This window comes from Neolamprologus brichardi, chromosome 3 (assembly GCF_056152115.1).
Source record: "Neolamprologus brichardi isolate AB-2024 chromosome 3, ASM5615211v1, whole genome shotgun sequence".
NCBI classification, from domain to species: Eukaryota; Metazoa; Chordata; class Actinopteri; order Cichliformes; family Cichlidae; genus Neolamprologus; species Neolamprologus brichardi.
In genome coordinates, this window is record NC_142106.1 from 11,370,325 (window position 1) to 11,390,087 (window position 19,763).

At 38.5% G+C, this 19,763-nt stretch overlaps 1 protein-coding gene across 1 annotated transcript; it reads right to left on the reverse strand.

The window, feature by feature from the left end:
• Positions 1 to 3,497: 3,497 nt before the first annotated feature.
• On the reverse strand, positions 3,498 to 12,424 carry LOC118455728 (coxsackievirus and adenovirus receptor-like). The gene is made up of 3 exons (XM_087838870.1): positions 12,052 to 12,424; positions 6,679 to 7,014; positions 3,498 to 5,969 (listed from the first exon to the last, which is right to left on the reverse strand). The coding sequence occupies exons 1-3, from the start codon at positions 12,107 to 12,109 to the stop codon at positions 5,890 to 5,892; spliced, it is 474 nt and encodes a 157-aa protein (XP_087694996.1). The 5' UTR covers positions 12,110 to 12,424; the 3' UTR covers positions 3,498 to 5,889.
• Between the last annotated feature and the right edge of the window lie 7,339 nt (positions 12,425 to 19,763).

A 19,763-nucleotide genomic window follows, 5' to 3' on the forward strand; every position in this document is an offset into this window, starting at 1 on the left:
AAAGAACAACTCCACACAAACAGCTGACAAACACACAAACTCGTCTCTTTCTGATATATCTGCTCATTTTCTGTTCGATATCAGGAATATGTTTAAATAAAGTTCAGACTGACAAAAAGAGTGTTAATATAGAGCTACATTGTATCTCAGCTGCCACTGTGGGAGAGTTAATGTGACTGGTCAGCAGTTTCACATCCTGCTTGCATAGAATCACCATTTAACCTCAAACATTTTCCATTTTTTCTGAAGGAACTTCTTTATGATTATTACTGAAATAAAAGTATCCACAAAACTCTTGATTCTCCACCAGTCTGAAGTTTTCATCTAGAAAGCAGCTCTTACAGTGATCATATTTTTATGTACAATGTGTATACTCAGAGTGTAGTCAAACTATCCACTGTATTTAAATAACCCAGTACACTCATGTGTCCACTGTGCAGCTGTGTTGATATAATGAGTGAATGATTTGATCTTTTCACTGCCTGCTGTGTTTCCTCGACTCCTGAGCAAAGATAAAGAGTCAGTTCAGACCTGCAGTTGGTCCTCGTGGTGTTTTGAACTTGAATTCAGCCTGATTTGTTTTTCATGTCTTCTCCTCCATCATCAGTTATCAGGAGAGCAGACAGTCAAAGTACAAGAATTCAAACAAACACAGAGATTCTACTTACAGAGCAGACACAGCACAGATGTTTCCTTCATCGTCCTTCTCACTCATTTGAGCTTTTTTTCATTTCTGTCACTGACACCAAGTAAAGCCCGCCCTCTTCCTCTGAGAACCAGCTTTCTATTGGTTCAGAGTGGTGGGGGACCTGAAGTTTTACTGAGTATAAAGAAAAAAAAACTCTGCAGTATCTTGTTTTTCATTCGTCTGAACACTATGATTCACATTTTACATTAACACTATCCTCACACATGTTTATATATGGACAGTCGATCAATGTTCCCTCTAAGCTGCGCACGTGCGCAATTGCGCACTGCTGGCACGGTCTCTGCGCACAAAAAAAAAATCTAACCTGAATTGAAATTAAAATTAAAACTTTAACAATTCTGTTTTGCAGTGTTAGTCAGTGACTGGCTGCTCCCGTATGGGATTAGAACGATGCCACCTTATCCCATAGTCCAGCCAATGATGCGATTCACATTCGTATATACGCAACTAATCAACGTCGTTGACAGGCTATGACAGCGTCCTTATGTGCCGACACCGGTGTTTTAGCGAGCAAAGCGGCGTGGCTGATGTGGAGTTAAACCACGTTAATGACAACGTGTACAACCATTGGAGATGTGAGCAGGACAGACGGAACAGTTGATGGAAAAAGTGTGGACTTTATACCAGTTTTTAAATTTTGTTGATAGGCCACGAAAAAACAGAGTTGTTGTACAAAATATCTGCAATGTTTGGTTTTCTTCCTGAATAATATCGTTGTTTATATTTACTGCAGGAAGAAACGGTAAAAACGGCGTTTTATAAGGAAAGCACTCTCCGCCTCTGAGCAAAAACAACACCAAAAACACCTCCACCCTTTCCTATTGGTCGAAAAAAGTACCATGTCGACCAATCAAAAAGGATATGGCAAGTTGTTAAGAAACGGGGGGAAGTTTTAGGAGTGACGGCGTGAACAGCTGATTGTTCTGTAAATAGTTTGAAATGTTTGTTTAAAAAAACGCTTTGGCTGCATTTAAAAAAAAAAATAGCTGCAAAAAACTTTGTTGTTTGCCAAACTGAGTTACTTTTTTGAAGAAGTAACTATATAATTAATTGCCCAACATTGGTCATTATATACTGTGTTTTGCAGACAGAGTTACAGGACTCTCTCCCAGACCACAGACTCATAATACAAGTCAGAGCTTTATAAAAAAAAAAAAGAAAAAATACTATATACTTTTTAAGAACTGTATAACAAACACTTTAAAGAGAAGAAAAAACACAGTTTTACTTTAAAAAAAAACAACAACCAATTTTCAGGTTTGAGTTCACATCTCATGGAAAATTAATCAAATGCAATCTATCTCACTTCATCTTAGTTTTCCAATAAATAAAACACATCAGCCTCTGATGGGCCAGATCTTCCAGATCATCTGTCATTTAAAAAAAACAAAACTTGAATATGTCTTTATCAGCTATGTCGGCAGGTTCAATTTCAAGATCACCCAGTTTTACTCCTGTAAATACGGATATGTTCACTGTGATGGGTCCATCACCAGGAAAGGATAATGTTTCTTTTTCTTTCACCTTTCTGATTTCACTGAATCTTTTCCCAAGTGCAGTTTACATTACTATGATTGCATATTGCAAATGCTCACGTTTTATGTGATTGCTTGCTCTGAGCTCTCTCGGGAAGGGGAAAAGAGAGAATGTATCTTTCTGTAGATCTCAAAAGTGATTTTGTGCTTGAACACCAAAACATCCTGAGGACCGTTTTTCCTTTTGTTCATTCAGCTTGTTGTGGTGACATCTTATATCTACCACGAAGTGCAGCTTTTCAAGCCAATCTGTGGTTTCCAGTTGGGATAGGTGAAGTTTTCACATGTTTCACACTTTGTCTTGCAGCAAGAGATTTGATGTGAGAATAGGTGCACTGATAATTTTATGAATTGTTTTTGTTTTTATGTATTCTCCATTGGTGAATGGATTTTGTGTCTTACTATCTCATGAGCTACCAGAAAACTAGCAGCAATAATTGCATTTTTATTGAACAAGGTCTAAAAAAAGCATTTGGTCTGCTTAGCAGTTCCAGTCCCTCTTTTTTTTGTTTGTCTCCAGCTTGGTGCTTTTCAGCAAACTTGGAAACGTCTTGCGACACTGCAATTAAAAAAATGTTATTAAACATCCTGCAAGTCAGCGTAATAAGTGGTGAAAGCAAATGAATCAGTCAAAATGGAGAATTACGCACCAGTTTCCCCCTAGAGTTTTGTTCTTCGGATTAATCCATGGTTAGCTTGCTGGAGCTCTCTTGTTATTAGCCACTGGCAGGGAAAACACGGGAGAGCGAGAGGTGGATATTTGCAATTTTTGTTTTATTAATACGTTAAATAAAACTGTGTATAGAATAAATAAATATAAAAATAGTTTGTTTACAATTGTCTTAATTTTGTTTTATCTTTTTTTACCCTGAAAGCTTCCAGCAGCCACAGCTAGAAGAGGGCAGGTTGCCGACCTCTGAGCTAAAACTCTAAATGGATACCAACCCTGCCCTGTCCAATAATCACCAGAAACGGAGAAAACAAAAAAAAGAAGAAAGCTGTGAATCCCATTTTCAGATTCTTTGACCCTTGATAATTATCCAGTACTCCTCATTTTCTAATCCAACTGCAAATGTTTTCTTTTCAAGATCATCCATGTGCTCACAGCAAGGTTTGGACGAATAACAGTTCTTTATTAGCAAAATGTGACTTCTTATAAAAACATACAATTACAGATTTAAAAAAAAAAAGTTTATTCATATTTGAATGTAAAAAGCAAAAATACAACTTGGATTCCAGGACAGTCTGTTAATTTGAACAAAATGAAAACTAAGACTTTCAAAAAGCATGAGCCAATATTTTATTCACAACAGAACACGAATAACACTCTGATTGTGTTGGACACTTTTGTTTATGTAAGATTGTATTGTATTATATTGCATTGTGTTGTACATACGATTGTTGTATTTCTATCTTTTTATCTTGAGGGCTGGGGGCTATGGGAGCATTGCAATTTGAAATTCCTATGTGTGCTCTGTGCATATGGTTTTTGACAATAAAGCTGACTTTGATAACATAATAGCATAGCATAGCATCTTTATTTATAATGCACTTTACATCCAACAATGTTGACCAAAGTGCTACAAATATAAAACAGAGAGGAACCAGTTTAAATTACATATAAAATATCTTAAAATTAAAAATAATATAATTAATAAGAAAAACATTAAGAGACATCAACAAGTCCTGCTGTGCTAAAAGCCAAGGTAAATAAATATGTTTTAAGACGTGATTTAACAACAGTTAAGGAAGATGCCTGTCTAACATGTAAAGGCAACTCATTCCACAATTTTGGTGCTGCCACAGCAGCAAAGGCATAGATTACTGTTTCAAATTGCTGTCACACAAGAAAGTGCTTAATTTTGGCCAGCTGTCTCAGATGAAAGAAACTAGACCTTACAACCAACCCGATCTGACTTTCAAGCTTAAGCTCAGGATCCATTTTAAAACGCAGATTAACAATCTCTGGTTTACAAAATGATTTCAGGGATTGCAAATCAACACACGGAACAGCAGTGGAGGCAGGTCTGAACACCATTACTTCAGTTTTAGAATCGTTAAAACAAAGAAAGTTTAGCGCCAACCACGACTTGACGTCCTTCAGACATGTTTGCAAACGATTTACAGACGACCCATCTTTCTTTTTAAGAGGAACATAAATCTGGCAGTCATCTGCATAACAGTGAAACGAGAGTCTGTGCTTTCTAAGAATTGAGCCCAATGGAAGTAAATAAAGTGAAAACAGGATAGGGCCCAGAATGGAACCCTGTGGTACTCCATGAGACAACGGAGCACGGGAGGACTCACAGTTTCCTAAGCGAACTGAAAAGGTTCGATTTGTTAAGTAAGACCTGAACCATTTCAGAGCCACACCCGTTACACCGACACACTGCTCCAAACGTGAGATTAAAATTTCATGGTCTACAGTGTCAAATGCAGCAGTTAAATCGAGTAAAATAAGAATGACATTTTCACCAGAATCGCATGATAAAAATATATCATTAAAAATTCTTAAAAGTGCTGATTCAGTGCTATGCATTGCTTTAAAACCAGATTGAAAAATCTCCTGAACATTTTATGCATTCGAGTATGAGATCAATTGGTCATATACAATTTTTTCCAATACTTTAGATAAAAAGGGCAGCTTAGATATTGGTCTAAAGTTTTCATGTTTTACTGAATGTTTAAACTGAGATTTTATACTTTCAAGCACTAAATGAGCTCATTTCAAATCAGATGCTTGCTCCAGGTCTCAGAGTAGTTGAAACAGGGGCCTGTTTACCAAGGTGTAGCATCTCCTCTTCTTTTCAAACCAGTGTGAAGATGTCTGAGCATTGAAGTTACGACTTTCTGGAGTTTTGGTTTGGAAATTCTTGCCTGATATAGGTTTTCATCTGCCGAAGAGTTTGAGCATTTAATTAATTATGCGTCTGTAATGTTCTCTATAGGTGAAAGATTGGCAAATGCAAACGGCCTTCCCTGAACTAGACGTCATCTGAAGGGTAGCATATGTTGCTCTAAAACCTTTATAGCACTTTTAGCATTCATAGTTCTTTCCAAACATACGAGCTGCCCATAATTTATTTACTTATGCTCCTCCATATCGTCAAAGATGCTCATTTTGTGCATTAAATTATAAAACTTCTCATTTTAAACATTTCTTATGTTAATTACATCCTGTTGTGACTAAGTTATTGGCTCATATCAAGTGAAAGTCTTAGCTTTCGTGTTGTTCAAATTTCTGAAACGTCACAACTTTTCTGGAATTCAGGTTGTATAAAGAAGAACAAATTGGAGGCTGAGAGGAACGGAAAACCTACAAGCTAATATACTATTAGGATAATGATTTTGTATTGTACAGTGAATTCATTAATTGATTTACAAAGTTCCTTCTTATTGTAAACAAATCCTATGGAAACTGAAGATGAACAAACACTGTAGTTCACAGAGTCTCTGACAGACAGCACAGAGACTAACACAGTCTGAACAGGTTTGATGATAGTCAGAGAAATTTGACATCAAAGCAACTCTGGACGTGTTCGATGTTCGTCATCAATTCATGGGTCAGATGGAAAAAGTTCTGAGGGGTTTCAAAGCTGTTGTAGTTCAGCAGGAGGCTGGTACGGATCCTGTCTCTGTTATTCTCTAAAATGCAACAGCAACAACAAAAAGCAGACCTAAAACTAGCACACCGCCTTTCAGTCCAACAGATCTTCCTCGCTGACCTGCAGGTGAGAAACAGGTGTTAGCTGTCAGGTAGATCAGTGTTTCCCAACCTTTTGGAGCCACGGCGCATATTTCACATTAGAAAAATCACACAGCACATCACCAAACAAAAATGTCACGAAAAGCATGTTGATAATTCTTTCCCTGCACACCAGGCACAGCAGAAGTGGCTTGATTTGTCCCCAGGACACCTTTTCTTTTGTTTAAATTGCTTTCTTCTGACCACAACTCATGCTAGGGCCTTCATCTGTGTTGGGATTTTCTCCAGGATCCTTTTATGCGCTGCATTGTCACACTCACAGCATGACAATTATGTAATTTCCTCTGTCTTCTGTTTTACTGGCAGTTGGCAACACATTTAATCAGAACAGGTTGCACTGCCCTCTAGTGGAAGAGAATGTAATTGTTCTGCCAGTCATGCCATTTGCTTAGAGTACCAACCAGGTGGAACCAGATCATCTTCCACGACAAACCTGTGTGCAGCAGCACAGTGGTTGGAAACACTGAGGTAGGTGATGAGTGAAGAACAGAACAGAATCCATTTCCTCTTCAAACTGCTGTCAGACATTATCTACTGCACTCTGATCACATCACTCAGACCAGCTGCTTTCTACAAAGTCTCATCAACAACATCTTTAGAAACAAACATCAACAACCAGGAAGCAGCTTCACCTCTGATCACACACACACTCAACTCTACTCACTCACCTGGAGGAACAACTCTCAGGGTGATGTTGTTGATTGATTTCCATGATCGTGTTTCTCTCATTAAAACACGACACTCATAGTTTCCACTATCATTAATCGTCACATTCTTCAGAATCAAAGACACGTCTCCATCCTTCATCTGTCTGTCCTGCAGATCCACCCGGTTCTTAAAAGATGGATGCTGGTTGTCTGGATCAAACTGATCATCCCGATAAACAAAGACATATTGTTTATCCTGCACAGCTCTGCTCCACTCCACAACTATGTTGTTGTTGTTTAGAGCTTGACATGGCAGAGTGACATTCTGTCCAGACTCAGCTGTGATGGTTTTCTGGTCTGAAAGAGGAAACAATACAAAGCAGAGAAGTTATAGGTCAAAGTACAACTGTTCCCTGTGCGCTGAGTGTGATGAGTACAAACATAAACACCTGCTCACAGTGTAATTTGTGAAACAAAATAAATACAACAGTCGGAGAATGAAAAATTCAGGAACCAAATCTCTTCTGAAGCCTCTTAGTGTTTCTGATTTATTCTATCAATATAATGTTTATAGAAAAATTACTTAGTTAACTATTTTAACATTCCTTTCTCTTAGCACTGTGACTTTAATATTTAGCATGAAAAAAATCCCAAAATACACAAAATGCTGTAATAAAACAAACAACAACAAAAATAGTAGATCTCTAAGCTTTGATAGCAGACTTTTCTGATTTCTTGTGCAGCATCAGTGTGTTCTTGTGTTTGTCTACACCTACAAATCTCCACACAGGAAAGGAAGTGACCCCGACTCAGTTCTGCATAACCAGTTTCAAAGCCACTAAAATATACACGTCCTTTTTTCAAAGACCCACAGATCACAGCAGAGCTTTCTGACTGCAGGAGACCCAAAGCCTAATTAACTTTCAACTGCAGCTTTGGCAAATGACATCAGTGAGACGCCTGACCTCTTTGTGCTTAATTTAACCATGTTTGTTACTGTTTGGGATTTACCTACGATGAGCCTACAGAAAAGGGTTCCCAGTCTCTGCAAATATGTTCCTATACAATGCTACCAAATCCCAAGTGCACAATGATTGACGTGGATGACACTGTGCAGTGGATGAATGCTGATTGTTTGACAAATGGGTCCAAACAGGGAGGGTGAAACAGCAGATTTTACAGAGAATGGGACAAACATTTCATTGTTTTAAACACCGGTTTCACTTCAGCTATTTGTATGTTATAAGTTTACCTTTATCTGCAGCTCAGTGAAGGACCAACAACAGCACAAGCATGAGTGGCCCACGGGCAAACTGTACCACATAGATATCTATATCTATCTAGATATCTCGTAACAATATATCTCTTCCAATTAATATTGTGCAAAAGATTGAATAACTCACATCAGTGTCTACTGTCGGTCTACTGTTTACTATCATAGTGTGTGCGTGGATGTACGCATACATGTATGGAGGACCACAAGAGCCACGCGCATCGAAATAAAAAATCCTGTGCTTAATTAATGAATTGTAGAATAAAATCTGCATTTGTAAATTCATTTTTGAATTCCAATTTAATAAACTGATTTTTAAAATGCTTTTTAAGTCTTCATTTCAAAAAACATTTTCGAATTGCACTTTAATAAACTTCATTTCAAAAATCTTTTTCGAATTGCACTTTAATAAACTGCATTTCAAAAACCTTTTTCGAATTGCACTTTAATAAACTTCATTTCAAAAACCTTTTTCGAATTGCACTTTAATAAAGTTCATTTCAAAAATCTTTTTCGAATTGCACTTTAATAAACTGCATTTCAAAAACCTTTTTTGAATTGCACTTTAATAAACTGCATTTCAAAAACCTTTTTCGAATTGCACTTTAATAAACTTCATTTCAAAAACCTTTTTTGAATTGCACTTTAATAAACTGCATTTCAAAAACCTTTTTCGAATTGCACTTTAATAAACTGCATTTCAAAATCCATTTCCCTTTCCTGTTCGCTCAGGGATTAACATGTGGATTAGCATTTGGATTAGCAGTTGGATTAACAACTTCATTTTAAAAATCCTGCTGCTATTCAAATGAGCCACACCGTGGGATGTAAGGAGCTCTCTGATTGGTTGGTCAGACACAGGCTGTCTGCCAGCCTGGATGTTTCTAGCTCATAGCTTCGCCCTGCTAAGAAGCCTGTGTGCTTGTACAAAGGCCGTTCCACCTCGGGATTTACACTCGGTTCGACAAGGATATGTGAAGAATGAAGGGACCCTGCAGCGAAACGGAGAGCCCAACCTCTGGCTGAGTGCCTGTTTACAAAGTCTGACCACCTGTGAAGGTAACGTGCTAACGTGGCTAACGCTAGCATCACCGCACGTAGCCCCGTTATTTTAAGGTCACCTTAGCTTATGAAAGTTTTACGTCGCAGCAGTACAAGCTAGCTACGTGTTTTGTAAGCTGCTGTGCTCTTCAAAAATAAAGCTGGAAGCAGCTCAAACTGTTAGAACCAGCACTGAGGCCTGTTACATTTATACAGTGTTAGAGCAACGGCTGCAGCCTACAGCCTTTAAACTAGCGATTAAAATGCTGACAGTAAACTCGTCAGTCCAGATGTTACCACATTACTTTGTGATACTTGTGAGTTAAAACAACTGAGACAGGCTGATTAAAATAACAGCTGTCAGTTCTCTCATTCAGCATATAAAGACTGGAGATCACACTACTGATTTCAGCTCATTTAATATGTGAGTGCACAGATTCATTCAACTGGACATAAACGATGATCAAAGGTTGTATATATGATGAATTCATCAAATCCCAGCCTCTAACACAGTGCGCTGAATCTTAGCTTTGAATGTCCAGTATATTCTAATCAGTGCAATCTAAGCATTCACTGAACCTACAGTATCTACACCTGTGTGGTAAATGTGTGGTAAAGATACAGATAATGAAATGTAATTATTAATACAATATACGTCATGAGAAACGAAAGCTGAAATTGATTCAGTTTAGTACTTTTCTCTGTATGCTCTGTGATCATAAAGGCCTTAAATTCTGTGATATATACTGTAAATGATTTTCACAGAGGTCTTAAAGTACTTAAATCACTGCTGATAGTCTGGTTGTTTATATTTTCACATTTTTGTGTCTGTAGGGCTGTTTGATGACAATTTGGACTCCTCTGGGAGATGAGGACACACCCACACCTGTTCCATACTGCAGCCAATGATGGTGTTACGGCTCTGAGTCAGCTTTGGGCCATCAGACGCACACACTGGAAAACCAGCACCTGAATCAATTTCAGCTTTCGTTTCTCATGACGTATATTGTATTAATAATTAAATTTCATTATCTGTATCTTTACCACACATTTACCACACAGGTGTAGATACTGTAGGTTCAGTGAATGCTTAGATTGCACTGATTAGAATATACTGGACATTCAAAGCTAAGATTCAGCGCACTGTGTTACAGGCTGGGATTTGATGAATTCATCATATATACAACCTTTGATCATCGTTTATGTCCAGTTGAATGAATCTGTGCACTCACATATTAAATGAGCTGAAATCAGTAGTGTGATCTCCAGTCTTTATATGCTGAATGAGAGAACTGAAAGCTGTTATTTTAATCAGCCTGTCTCAGTTGTTTTAACTCACAAGTATCACAAAGTAATGTGGTAACATCTGGACTGACGAGTTTACTGTCAGCATTTTAATCGCTAGTTTAAAGGCTGTAGGCTGCAGCCGTTGCTCTAACACTGTATAAATGTAACAGGCCTCAGTGCTGGTTCTAATAGTTTGAGCTGCTTCCAGCTTTATTTGTGAAGAGCACAGCAGCTTACAAAACACGTAGCTAGCTTGTACTGCTGCGACGTAAAACTTTCATAAGCTAAGGTGACCTTAAAATAACGGGGCTACGTGCGGTGATGCTAGCGTTAGCCACGTTAGCACGTTACCTTCACAGGTGGTCAGACTTTGTAAACAGGCACTCAGCCAGAGGTTGGGCTCTCCGTTTCGCTGCAGGGTCCCTTCATTCTTCACATATCCGTGTCGAGCCGAGTGTAAATCCCGAGGTGGAACGGCCTTTGTACAAGCACACAGGCTTCTTAGCAGGGCGAAGCTATGAGCTAGAAACATCCAGGCTGGCAGACAGCCTGTGTCTGACCAACCAATCAGAGAGCTCCTTACATCCCACGGTGTGGCTCATTTGAATAGCAGCAGGATTTTTAAAATGAAGTTGTTAATCCAACTGCTAATCCAAATGCTAATCCACATGTTAATCCCTGAGCGAACAGGAAAGGGAAATGGATTTTGAAATGCAGTTTATTAAAGTGCAATTCGAAAAAGGTTTTTGAAATGCAGTTTATTAAAGTGCAATTCGAAAAAGGTTTTTGAAATGCAGTTTATTAAAGTGCAATTCGAAAAAGGTTTTTGAAATGCAGTTTATTAAAGTGTAATTCGAAAAAGGTTTTTGAAATGCAGTTTATTAAAGTGCAATTCAAAAAAGGTTTTTGAAATGAAGTTTATTAAAGTGCAATTCGAAAATGTTTTTTGAAATGAAGTTTATTAAAGTGCAATTCGAAAAAGGTTTTTGAAATGCGGTTTATTAAAGTGCAATTCGAAAAAGATTTTTGAAATGAAGTTTATTAAAGTGCAATTCGAAAATGTTTTTTGAAATGAAGACTTAAAAAGCATTTTAAAAATCAGTTTATTAAATTGGAATTCAAAAATGAATTTACAAATGCAGATTTTATTCTACAATTCATTAATTAAGCACAGGATTTTTTATTTCGATGCGCGTGGCTCTTGTGGTCCTCCATATACATGTAGTTTAGGATAAAACAAAACCTGTCAACCCTGATTATGTCATAGTCAGGGTTCACCAGCCTCTGAGGTTAAGATTAGGGCCAGCGATCCTTAATTAATAAATATATATATATATATATATATATATATATATATATATATAAAAAACACAGAGCGAAAGATTGCTAGGACCGCCCCTGCAGGTACAGCCGTTGACCAATGGCCGTACAAGGAGTGAAACCTGCCCATTCGTTCATTTTCACTACTGACAACGCCACCAGCCCCTCCCCTTGCTGTGCCTGTGCGCTCGCGGGGCTTTTAACATGGAAGAAGTGTCAAAAAGAAAAAAATAAAAGAAACTAAATAATCAAAATCAAATTAACGACATGTTATCAACATTAAAGTGCAGCATAAGTGTCACATGTTGCAGTGCAGCCGGCAGCCCTGCACAACACACTTCTTTATTTCTGTCCCACCTGCATTACATTAACGGACGTGAACTCCACGAATCAATAGAAAACCCACAGTGATCTCCTTTACTTTTTTTCTACCTCAGCGGGAAATAGCTTGGTTCTAAATTTTTGAATCTCACCTGCAGAGACAAACACGAGGAGCCCCACAGACAGGAAACAGCAGAGAGATGTAGACATTTCCTCGTTAGTGCTGATGATCCGACACTTGGATGATTGTAAATATCCCAAGGTGCTGGTATTTACTGTAAATGACTGAACCTCAGTGTAAAGCCTGACTAATTAATTAGGTACTGAAAGTTATTTCGCGTGAAAACAAACACTTCTTTCGCTTATGCGATTGGCGCTTTCAGATGCATTGTCTTTGAAAAGGAAGTACGAAATCTGAACTATCGAATCACAACACTAGAACAGCCTCTCGTGACTGATATCTACCTCCAATCAAACTTCCATCCATCAGCCTGCACTAGTGCAATGCGCAGTAGTAAACCTGTGGGACTACCATTTTGCTTGTACTACTACTGTTTGCGTTTGTGTCTGAGCCGTGCGCCGCCTCCTTCCGTGAACGCGTCGCCGCGGTGTGCATAATGTGCCTACAAAATGCAGGCACAGCGCTGTACTGTTAATGACATCCGAATGAGTTTCCCATTCTACGGAGCAAACAAAGCCTGTTTTATTGTTTCATTTTTTTCTGGCCTTCTCACTTACTTCTGCTTGAACTTGGTGAACGTCTCATTTCCGAGGTAAAGGGAACTTGATGCTTTAGTTGTAGTGATCCAGTGAGAAATTCAAGCCATTTATAGGAATATAAAAAGTTATTAAATGCAGTACTGTGCAACAATGTAAAGCATCCTTTCAGAAGAGTGAAGATTATCAGTAACATTTACTCAAGTAAAATTCACTGAAGTTCAACTTAAATATACTTTAATTCTGCTTAACATTCACAGTTAACATATGAAGAGATCAATGGATGCAAACTAAGAAAACTAAAAAAAAACTAAAACTAAAAAAAAGTGAACGCTCATCAGGAACCACAGTGATAAGTATGACAAAAATAAACTGACAGCTAGAAAACTATTTTTTTTTCCTTTCCTGTGCACAGTTCCACAGAATGACATTAAGTTTACTTCAGTTTACTTCATTTCTCTGCGCTGGCAATGATAAACACAAGCAGAGAAAGTGTTTGTGTTCCAGTGATTCTTGAGATAAGGGACAAAACATGTCCGGCAGATAAAACCCAATTTTGTGGTTAAAAATATGCATACAAGTGTTAACCCAACTGCCTAAAAGACAAACCAAGGCAATGTTTATACAACAAAACCATGATTTTGCATTTTTATAAATATATATTTATTTTAAATGGTACAATACACTACCAGTACCTTAAACATCCATTGTCCAGAAGCAGGTGTGATAATATTAAAATACAGAAAAAAAAAATAAAAGTAATGTAAAATTAAACATCATGGCTTTCGTCACTAAGTATTTAAGTCAACACCTTATATAATATCAAAATATGCAATTGAGTCATCTGTTGTTTGCTTGTGTTTCTCCTCAGAGTCCATCCAGCAGAGCTGTCGTCCTCCTCACAGCTCAGACACACAAACTCTCCTTCAAAGAACTGAGAGCTGCTGGGACTCACAGTCAGACGAGCTGTGAGGGTTAAAATGAACTATTAGACTCTACATTGTGAAACATGAACCCAATCAGGTCATATCAGTGAGCATTTCTCAGGTTTAAACTGTGACAGAAGAAGGTTACTGACCTTGGTTTGTTGTGCAGCTCAGCAGTGAGATCAGAACTAAAGAGAAATGACACTCAGGTTGATTTGAGGTGAACACAAAGAACAACTCCACACAAACAGCTGACAAACACACAAACTCGTCTCTTTCTGATGTATCTGCTCAGTGTGTAATCATAAATATAGCTTGTGGAAGATATGTTAACCATTTATCATCACTCTTTCATACTTCTGCATATTTTCAGTTAGATGCCAGCAACATGTTTCAATAAATTTTGTATAAAAGCTTGAAAAATGTGTAAACCTAAAAAGTTGACATTGATCGATTCCAGCTGTCACAGGATGTACAGGTCATCAGTCCAGTGAAGAATATCATTCACACTTTAGAATTTTATTCCATTTTAGAATCAGCAGTTAAACAAACATGTCTTTTGAATGTCGAGGAAATCTACACAGTATTGTGGTTCCTGTGTTGTTGACAAGGTATTTTGAGTTTTGTGTTTGTCATAGCTCACATTCTAGTGTTATATATATATATATATATATATATATTTTAATTTGCACTGACTACACTGGGATTATATGGAAAATATCTACTGCATTTAAATAACACAGTAAAGTCATGTGTCCACTGTGCAGCTGTGTTGATATAATGAGTGAGTGATTTGATCTTTTCACTGCCTGCTGTGTTTCCTCGACTCCTGAGCAAAGATAAAGAGTCAGTTCAGACCTGCAGTTGGTCCTCGTGGTGTTTTGAACCACTGTGAGGGCGACAGCACAACAGTCCATAGCTAAACAGTTTGGGAAGCTGACCACGCAGAAGGCAGTGGTAGCTTGTATTCCCAGCAGAACACAAGAGGAATATCGTCTGGACATCACAGGTTCTGTACAGCATGAAGGAACATGATGTGTATTGATTTATTCTTGTACCTTCATGCCACAGTGGCCGAATTCTTCACCCCAGTGAAGAGGTGATCATTTTCTCCTTATTTTAACAACATATCACAAAAAGGTTAATTCGCAAAAGTCAAAATTGCAGCAAAAGCAGCAATACATGAAAAAAACGTGGGACTGGGGGGGATAAGGCCATGGTCCTCATACGGAAAAGAGTGGCGTGCCCAGTCAGGGTCAGGGACGAGTTCCTGCCCCAAGTGGAGGAGTGTAAGTATCCCAGTAGGGCCGCTAGTCCTCCACATTGAAGTGTGCCAGTTGAGGTTGTTTGAGTGTCTGACGAGTTGCCTCCTGGGTATTTGGTCAAGGCCCACCGGGAGGACGCCCCGGGGCAGACACAGGACACACTAGAGAGGTAATATCTCTCAGCTAGTCTGGGAACGCCTTTGTGTTCCATAAGAGGGAGGTCTGGGCATTTCTGCTTAGGCTGCTGTCCCTGCAGCCCAGTCCTGGTAAGAAGAAGAAAATTGACGGATGAATGGAATAATACAGTGAGCAAGAGGAGTTCCTAACAAAGTGACTGTTTTATTTAATTGTAGATAAAGATTATCCTCATTTAAAGATGACTGTGATGTATTCACAGTTAGTTAGTTAGTGCTACTTCCTGGTTGAGGTTAACTAGCTAGTGTTAGCTGATACCTCAGAATGTCCCTCTCATCCAAATACAGTAAATTCTGGCTGTCAAAAAAACTGAAGAAAAAAAGAAAACAACATGGCCTCCAAGTTTCAGTTCTCATCCCAGTGTTCAAAGCACTCCGTTAACAGCCCGTTCTCACTCCCGAGGCGTAACATGCCGACGTTTTGTCACGTCCTGCGGCGTTCCTGAGGAACGCGAAAGGAGACCTTCGGCGTTCTTATGGTACGTGGCGGGTTATGGCCGAAATCCAGTGCAATGACGATCCCGCGGTAATAGACGTTCCAGCCCTGTATTCCAGCCCTAAACCTAACCTTATCCCTAGCCCTAACCATAACCTTTTTCCTGATCTTAACCAGGACTTTAATGATGTTAAATAGCTGTTTGTAAGCATTTGAAGAAAAAGAGCGAACATGTGTAGATTGAGTCCATACGGTTCTGATAATTCCTCATTTTTCCGAGGTCGTCATTTAGGAACGTGGTGGGTAGCCGAAAACGTAATATGTTGACGATTTGTCACCTAGCGTAAAATGTTACGCTTTGGGAGTGAGAACGTGTTGCCGTTAACCAAATATTTGAGGCCATCACTCAGTGAAGATACCAGCACAACATCAACAGCAAAGAGCAAAGATTTAATTCTGAGATGACCAAATTTAATACCCACCAGGAAAGACTCACACATTAGAAAAAACAAAAACAAACAAACAAACACAACAACACTGAAAAATAAATGACTGAATTAAGAAAACATTGTGTACTCGTGAATGTAAAACAATGTGTCAACCAATTAAAGCTCATCAATGGATACTGAACGCTAATAGCCAAATCAGTGATTATCTGTACTCACATCATACCAGTGCTATGTTTGTGTTGCCACTTGTTTCATTCAGTATCTGTAAGTATAAGGTAACAGCTGATCTGTAAAAACACAAAGGACACTGAATTAATGAATACTTAACAGAAACAGGCAATAAACAGAGACAAAAACAGAAACATGACTTTTAAGACAGCAGAAAAGCTGATGTCATCAAACAGTTGGTAAACAATCTGAAATTAGTAACAGGACAGAAAACAGGGGGAGTGTCGGATTTGGGGGATTTTAGCGCACTTGTAGTGAAGCAGTGACACTGAAGGTGCTGCAACGCCCCCTGCTGCATCATAGAGGCTGTGCATGATTACAGAGACAGATGAAAAAATGAATGTGAAATTATGCAGAACTTTGTGAGGTATTTTTCTAATATTTTTTGAATCTTTTTCTGGCTTCGCTTTTAGCCAATTTACCGGTCGATCTACATCCCTACCCTCACCTATGGTCACGAGCTGTGGGTAATGACCGAAAGAACGAGATCGCGGATACAAGCGACAGAAATGGGTTTCCTCCGAAGGGTGGCTGGCCTCTCACTTAGAGATAAGGTGTTAAGATAAGGAAGGAGATAAGGAAGTTTGGCCATTCGGGAAGGGCTCAGAGTAGAGCCGCTGCTCCTCCACATCGAAAGGAGCCAGTTGAGGTGGTTCAGGCATCTGACAAGGATGCCTCTGGGCGCCTCCTGGGTGAGGTGTTTCAGGCATGTCACACGGGGAGGAGGCCCGGAGATTAAAAATCAAAAGTAAAAATAGGTCCCCTTTTTTATACTTTTACTTTATGCTGGAATCCACTGGAATGTCTGACCTCACTGACTCTACTCCTATTTAAAAAAAAGTTGAGCTATTATTCTCTCCTTATCCCTCCTGTCTAAACTTTAATTACCTTTACTTTTTTTTTTTTTTTTTTCATTTCAGACACTCTGGTTCCTGCAAAGTTCCAAGTTCTTCCTATGAGATGCTCCCTGCTAAGATGTCCATGTGTCACACCCAAATGGGTATCTTATAACTTCTAGTTTGTAAAGACAAAATGTGAGTACACCAAATTCTAATCCCTGTTGGTTTGATGGTGAACCAGGTATTTTGTTTTTTATTTAGAGTTTAAACTGGTGTAATTTCTAAAGCAGCTGGTCTGCTGTAATACTCAGTTTTACCAGCAGGTGGCAGCACATTTAAAATGCGTTCAATAGTAGTATTCGTATAGTATACTACTATTGAATTGAATAGTAGTATTAGTATTCAATTATGAATAAATAAAATATAACACTGCTGACATAAACAGCTTTACAATCCTCAAACAAACAGCTGTAAAACATCTGTCATAGACCAGGTTAACCCACGGCTGTGTCTGACAAACACACAAATACCAAATTTTGAGGTTATAATAATTTAAAAATGTAAAAAAGATTATCCATCCATCTTCATCCGCTTTATCCGGGGCCGGGTCGCGGGGGCAGCAGCCTAAGCAAAGAAAAAAAGATTATAGCGGTTAATTTTCTTAATTCTTTTACAATTAAATAATTAGTTAATGTGAATCCATTTTTTATTTCATCACAGCTACTGTTCGGTTTCTGTGTTAGTTCACGCTATAGACACTCAGCACTTCACTTGAACGTTTCCGTGCACTTTATATACACTGAATGTTGCTTCTGTTGTGGTTTGATGCTTATTCTTTGTTTTCTGCAGTGAAATGGGGCGAGGATTGGTTAGCCACAACCAAACCGGAAGAAGTCAAATTTTCCATCTGCAACTTGGTGAAACCCACAGAACCACACGAGGAAAACAAATGTGAACAAAAGTTTATTAATCTGACATAACCATGTCAGCAAAGGCCAGAAAAACATAAATAATATATACAACAGAAAAGTTACTGAGAACATAAAACATATGAATATATTTATAATTTTGCTGTTGATTTTGCATGAAAATACACTTAAACTCAAGTTGAAATTTAAGAATTGATTTTTAAATCACATTTGTCTAAATTAACAAGAAAAAGATGTCAAACATATAAAAATATTTTGAACATGTGGATGTCGTCTGGTCTGAGGTGCTGGAGGGACCAGTTGGAGACCAGCAGCTGGACGTCAGTGGTTGGACTGGTGGACTACTTCAGTAAGGAGTAGACGACGTCTGGCTCTGGTTTAAAGTCTGAACACAAACACACACAGTTCAAACATCATGAAATATGATTACAAGCTTTGCAGTTCAACCAAAACTTTAATTTCCATCTCTCTGCGTCACACAGTTCAAATTTTACTGAGAACCACCTCAGACACAAATCACAGAGCTTCTGTACCGCCCACGCTGTAGCTACTTTCTGAAATTCACACCAGTCAAATCTGCAACCCACAAAGCTGAAACGTTTGCATCAAAAACATTCAGTGACGTTAAAAGTCAAATCTTTTGCTGCTTCCAGCTTCTCACAGAATATTTTTCAGACAAACAGCAATCCATAAAAACAGGAACCATGAAATATTGTTTCTGTTCACTACTGGATGTTGTTTTGATAGACTTGGGTACATATTTAGTTGTTGTCTTATCTGTGAATTGTGGCTTTGCTGCAAGATTTAGCCACATTTCATACAAAGACAGCGTGTGATAGACTGGATACCTCTCCAGGGTATACCTCATGAGGATACAACCCATTTTGGGTAAGCTCCAGCTCCCCACGTGACTAATTTAGATAAGCAGCTAAGAAAATGGGTAGATTGATGGGTCTAGCAAAATATTTCAAGAAAACATTGGACAGATTAGTTGTTTTGTTCTGCCGGCACAGAAACAGCATTCACTCTCTGTCTACGTGGGATGTTCACTGGGTGAGAGAGCAGTGAGGTTTCAGAGAGTAAAGGTGAGCAGTAGTGCACAGTGGTTGTGTAGCAGGGAAGTGAGGCGTGGGTGTGTAAATTCTGACCCAGTAAATTTTAAACTGAAAAAAAACTAGGACCTAAAATTTAACCTCAGCTACTGTGAGCTACAGATGTTGAGAAAAAAACGCTTCTACTGGATCAAAAGCTGCAGATAGATTTAAAAGAACATGCACATGCATTTATTGTAGGCAGTTAGTGTTAAACTGTCATAATATGGAAATGCAGTAGTTAGTAAGTACATAGTGTATATGGCTTACTACAGCTAATGCTCCAAAGGAAGTATATTGATAGAGACACACTGTTATTGGCTTTAAGTTTGGCTGTAATTTATGGTATGATTGAATGGGAAACTGTCTGTCTTTCACTCTACAGGACAGGATAATCGATACACAATCTCCAAACTCTTCTTATTGCTTAATATGCTTATTTCCAGAGCAGCTTTGCAAGACTCAAAGTTAAACGTAATGACCATCAATCACATTCTGTTTGGAGTCCCATGTTTTTCTTGCTTCCCAGGGTAAAGATGATCATGGGAAAGACAGTGGATCAGCCCAAAACCACACAGGAGTAGCTTGTTAATGACCTGAAGGCAGTTAGGACCACAGTCACCAAGAACAACACTGGTAACACACTACACCAGGATGTATTTAACTCTTTCACAATCCACATGGTTCCCCTGCTCAAAAAGGCCAATGTTTAGGCTGTCTTAAGTTTACCAGTGAACACCGAAAGAAGAAATAACCAAAATCAACTTTCTGGCATTAACTCAAGTTTCTG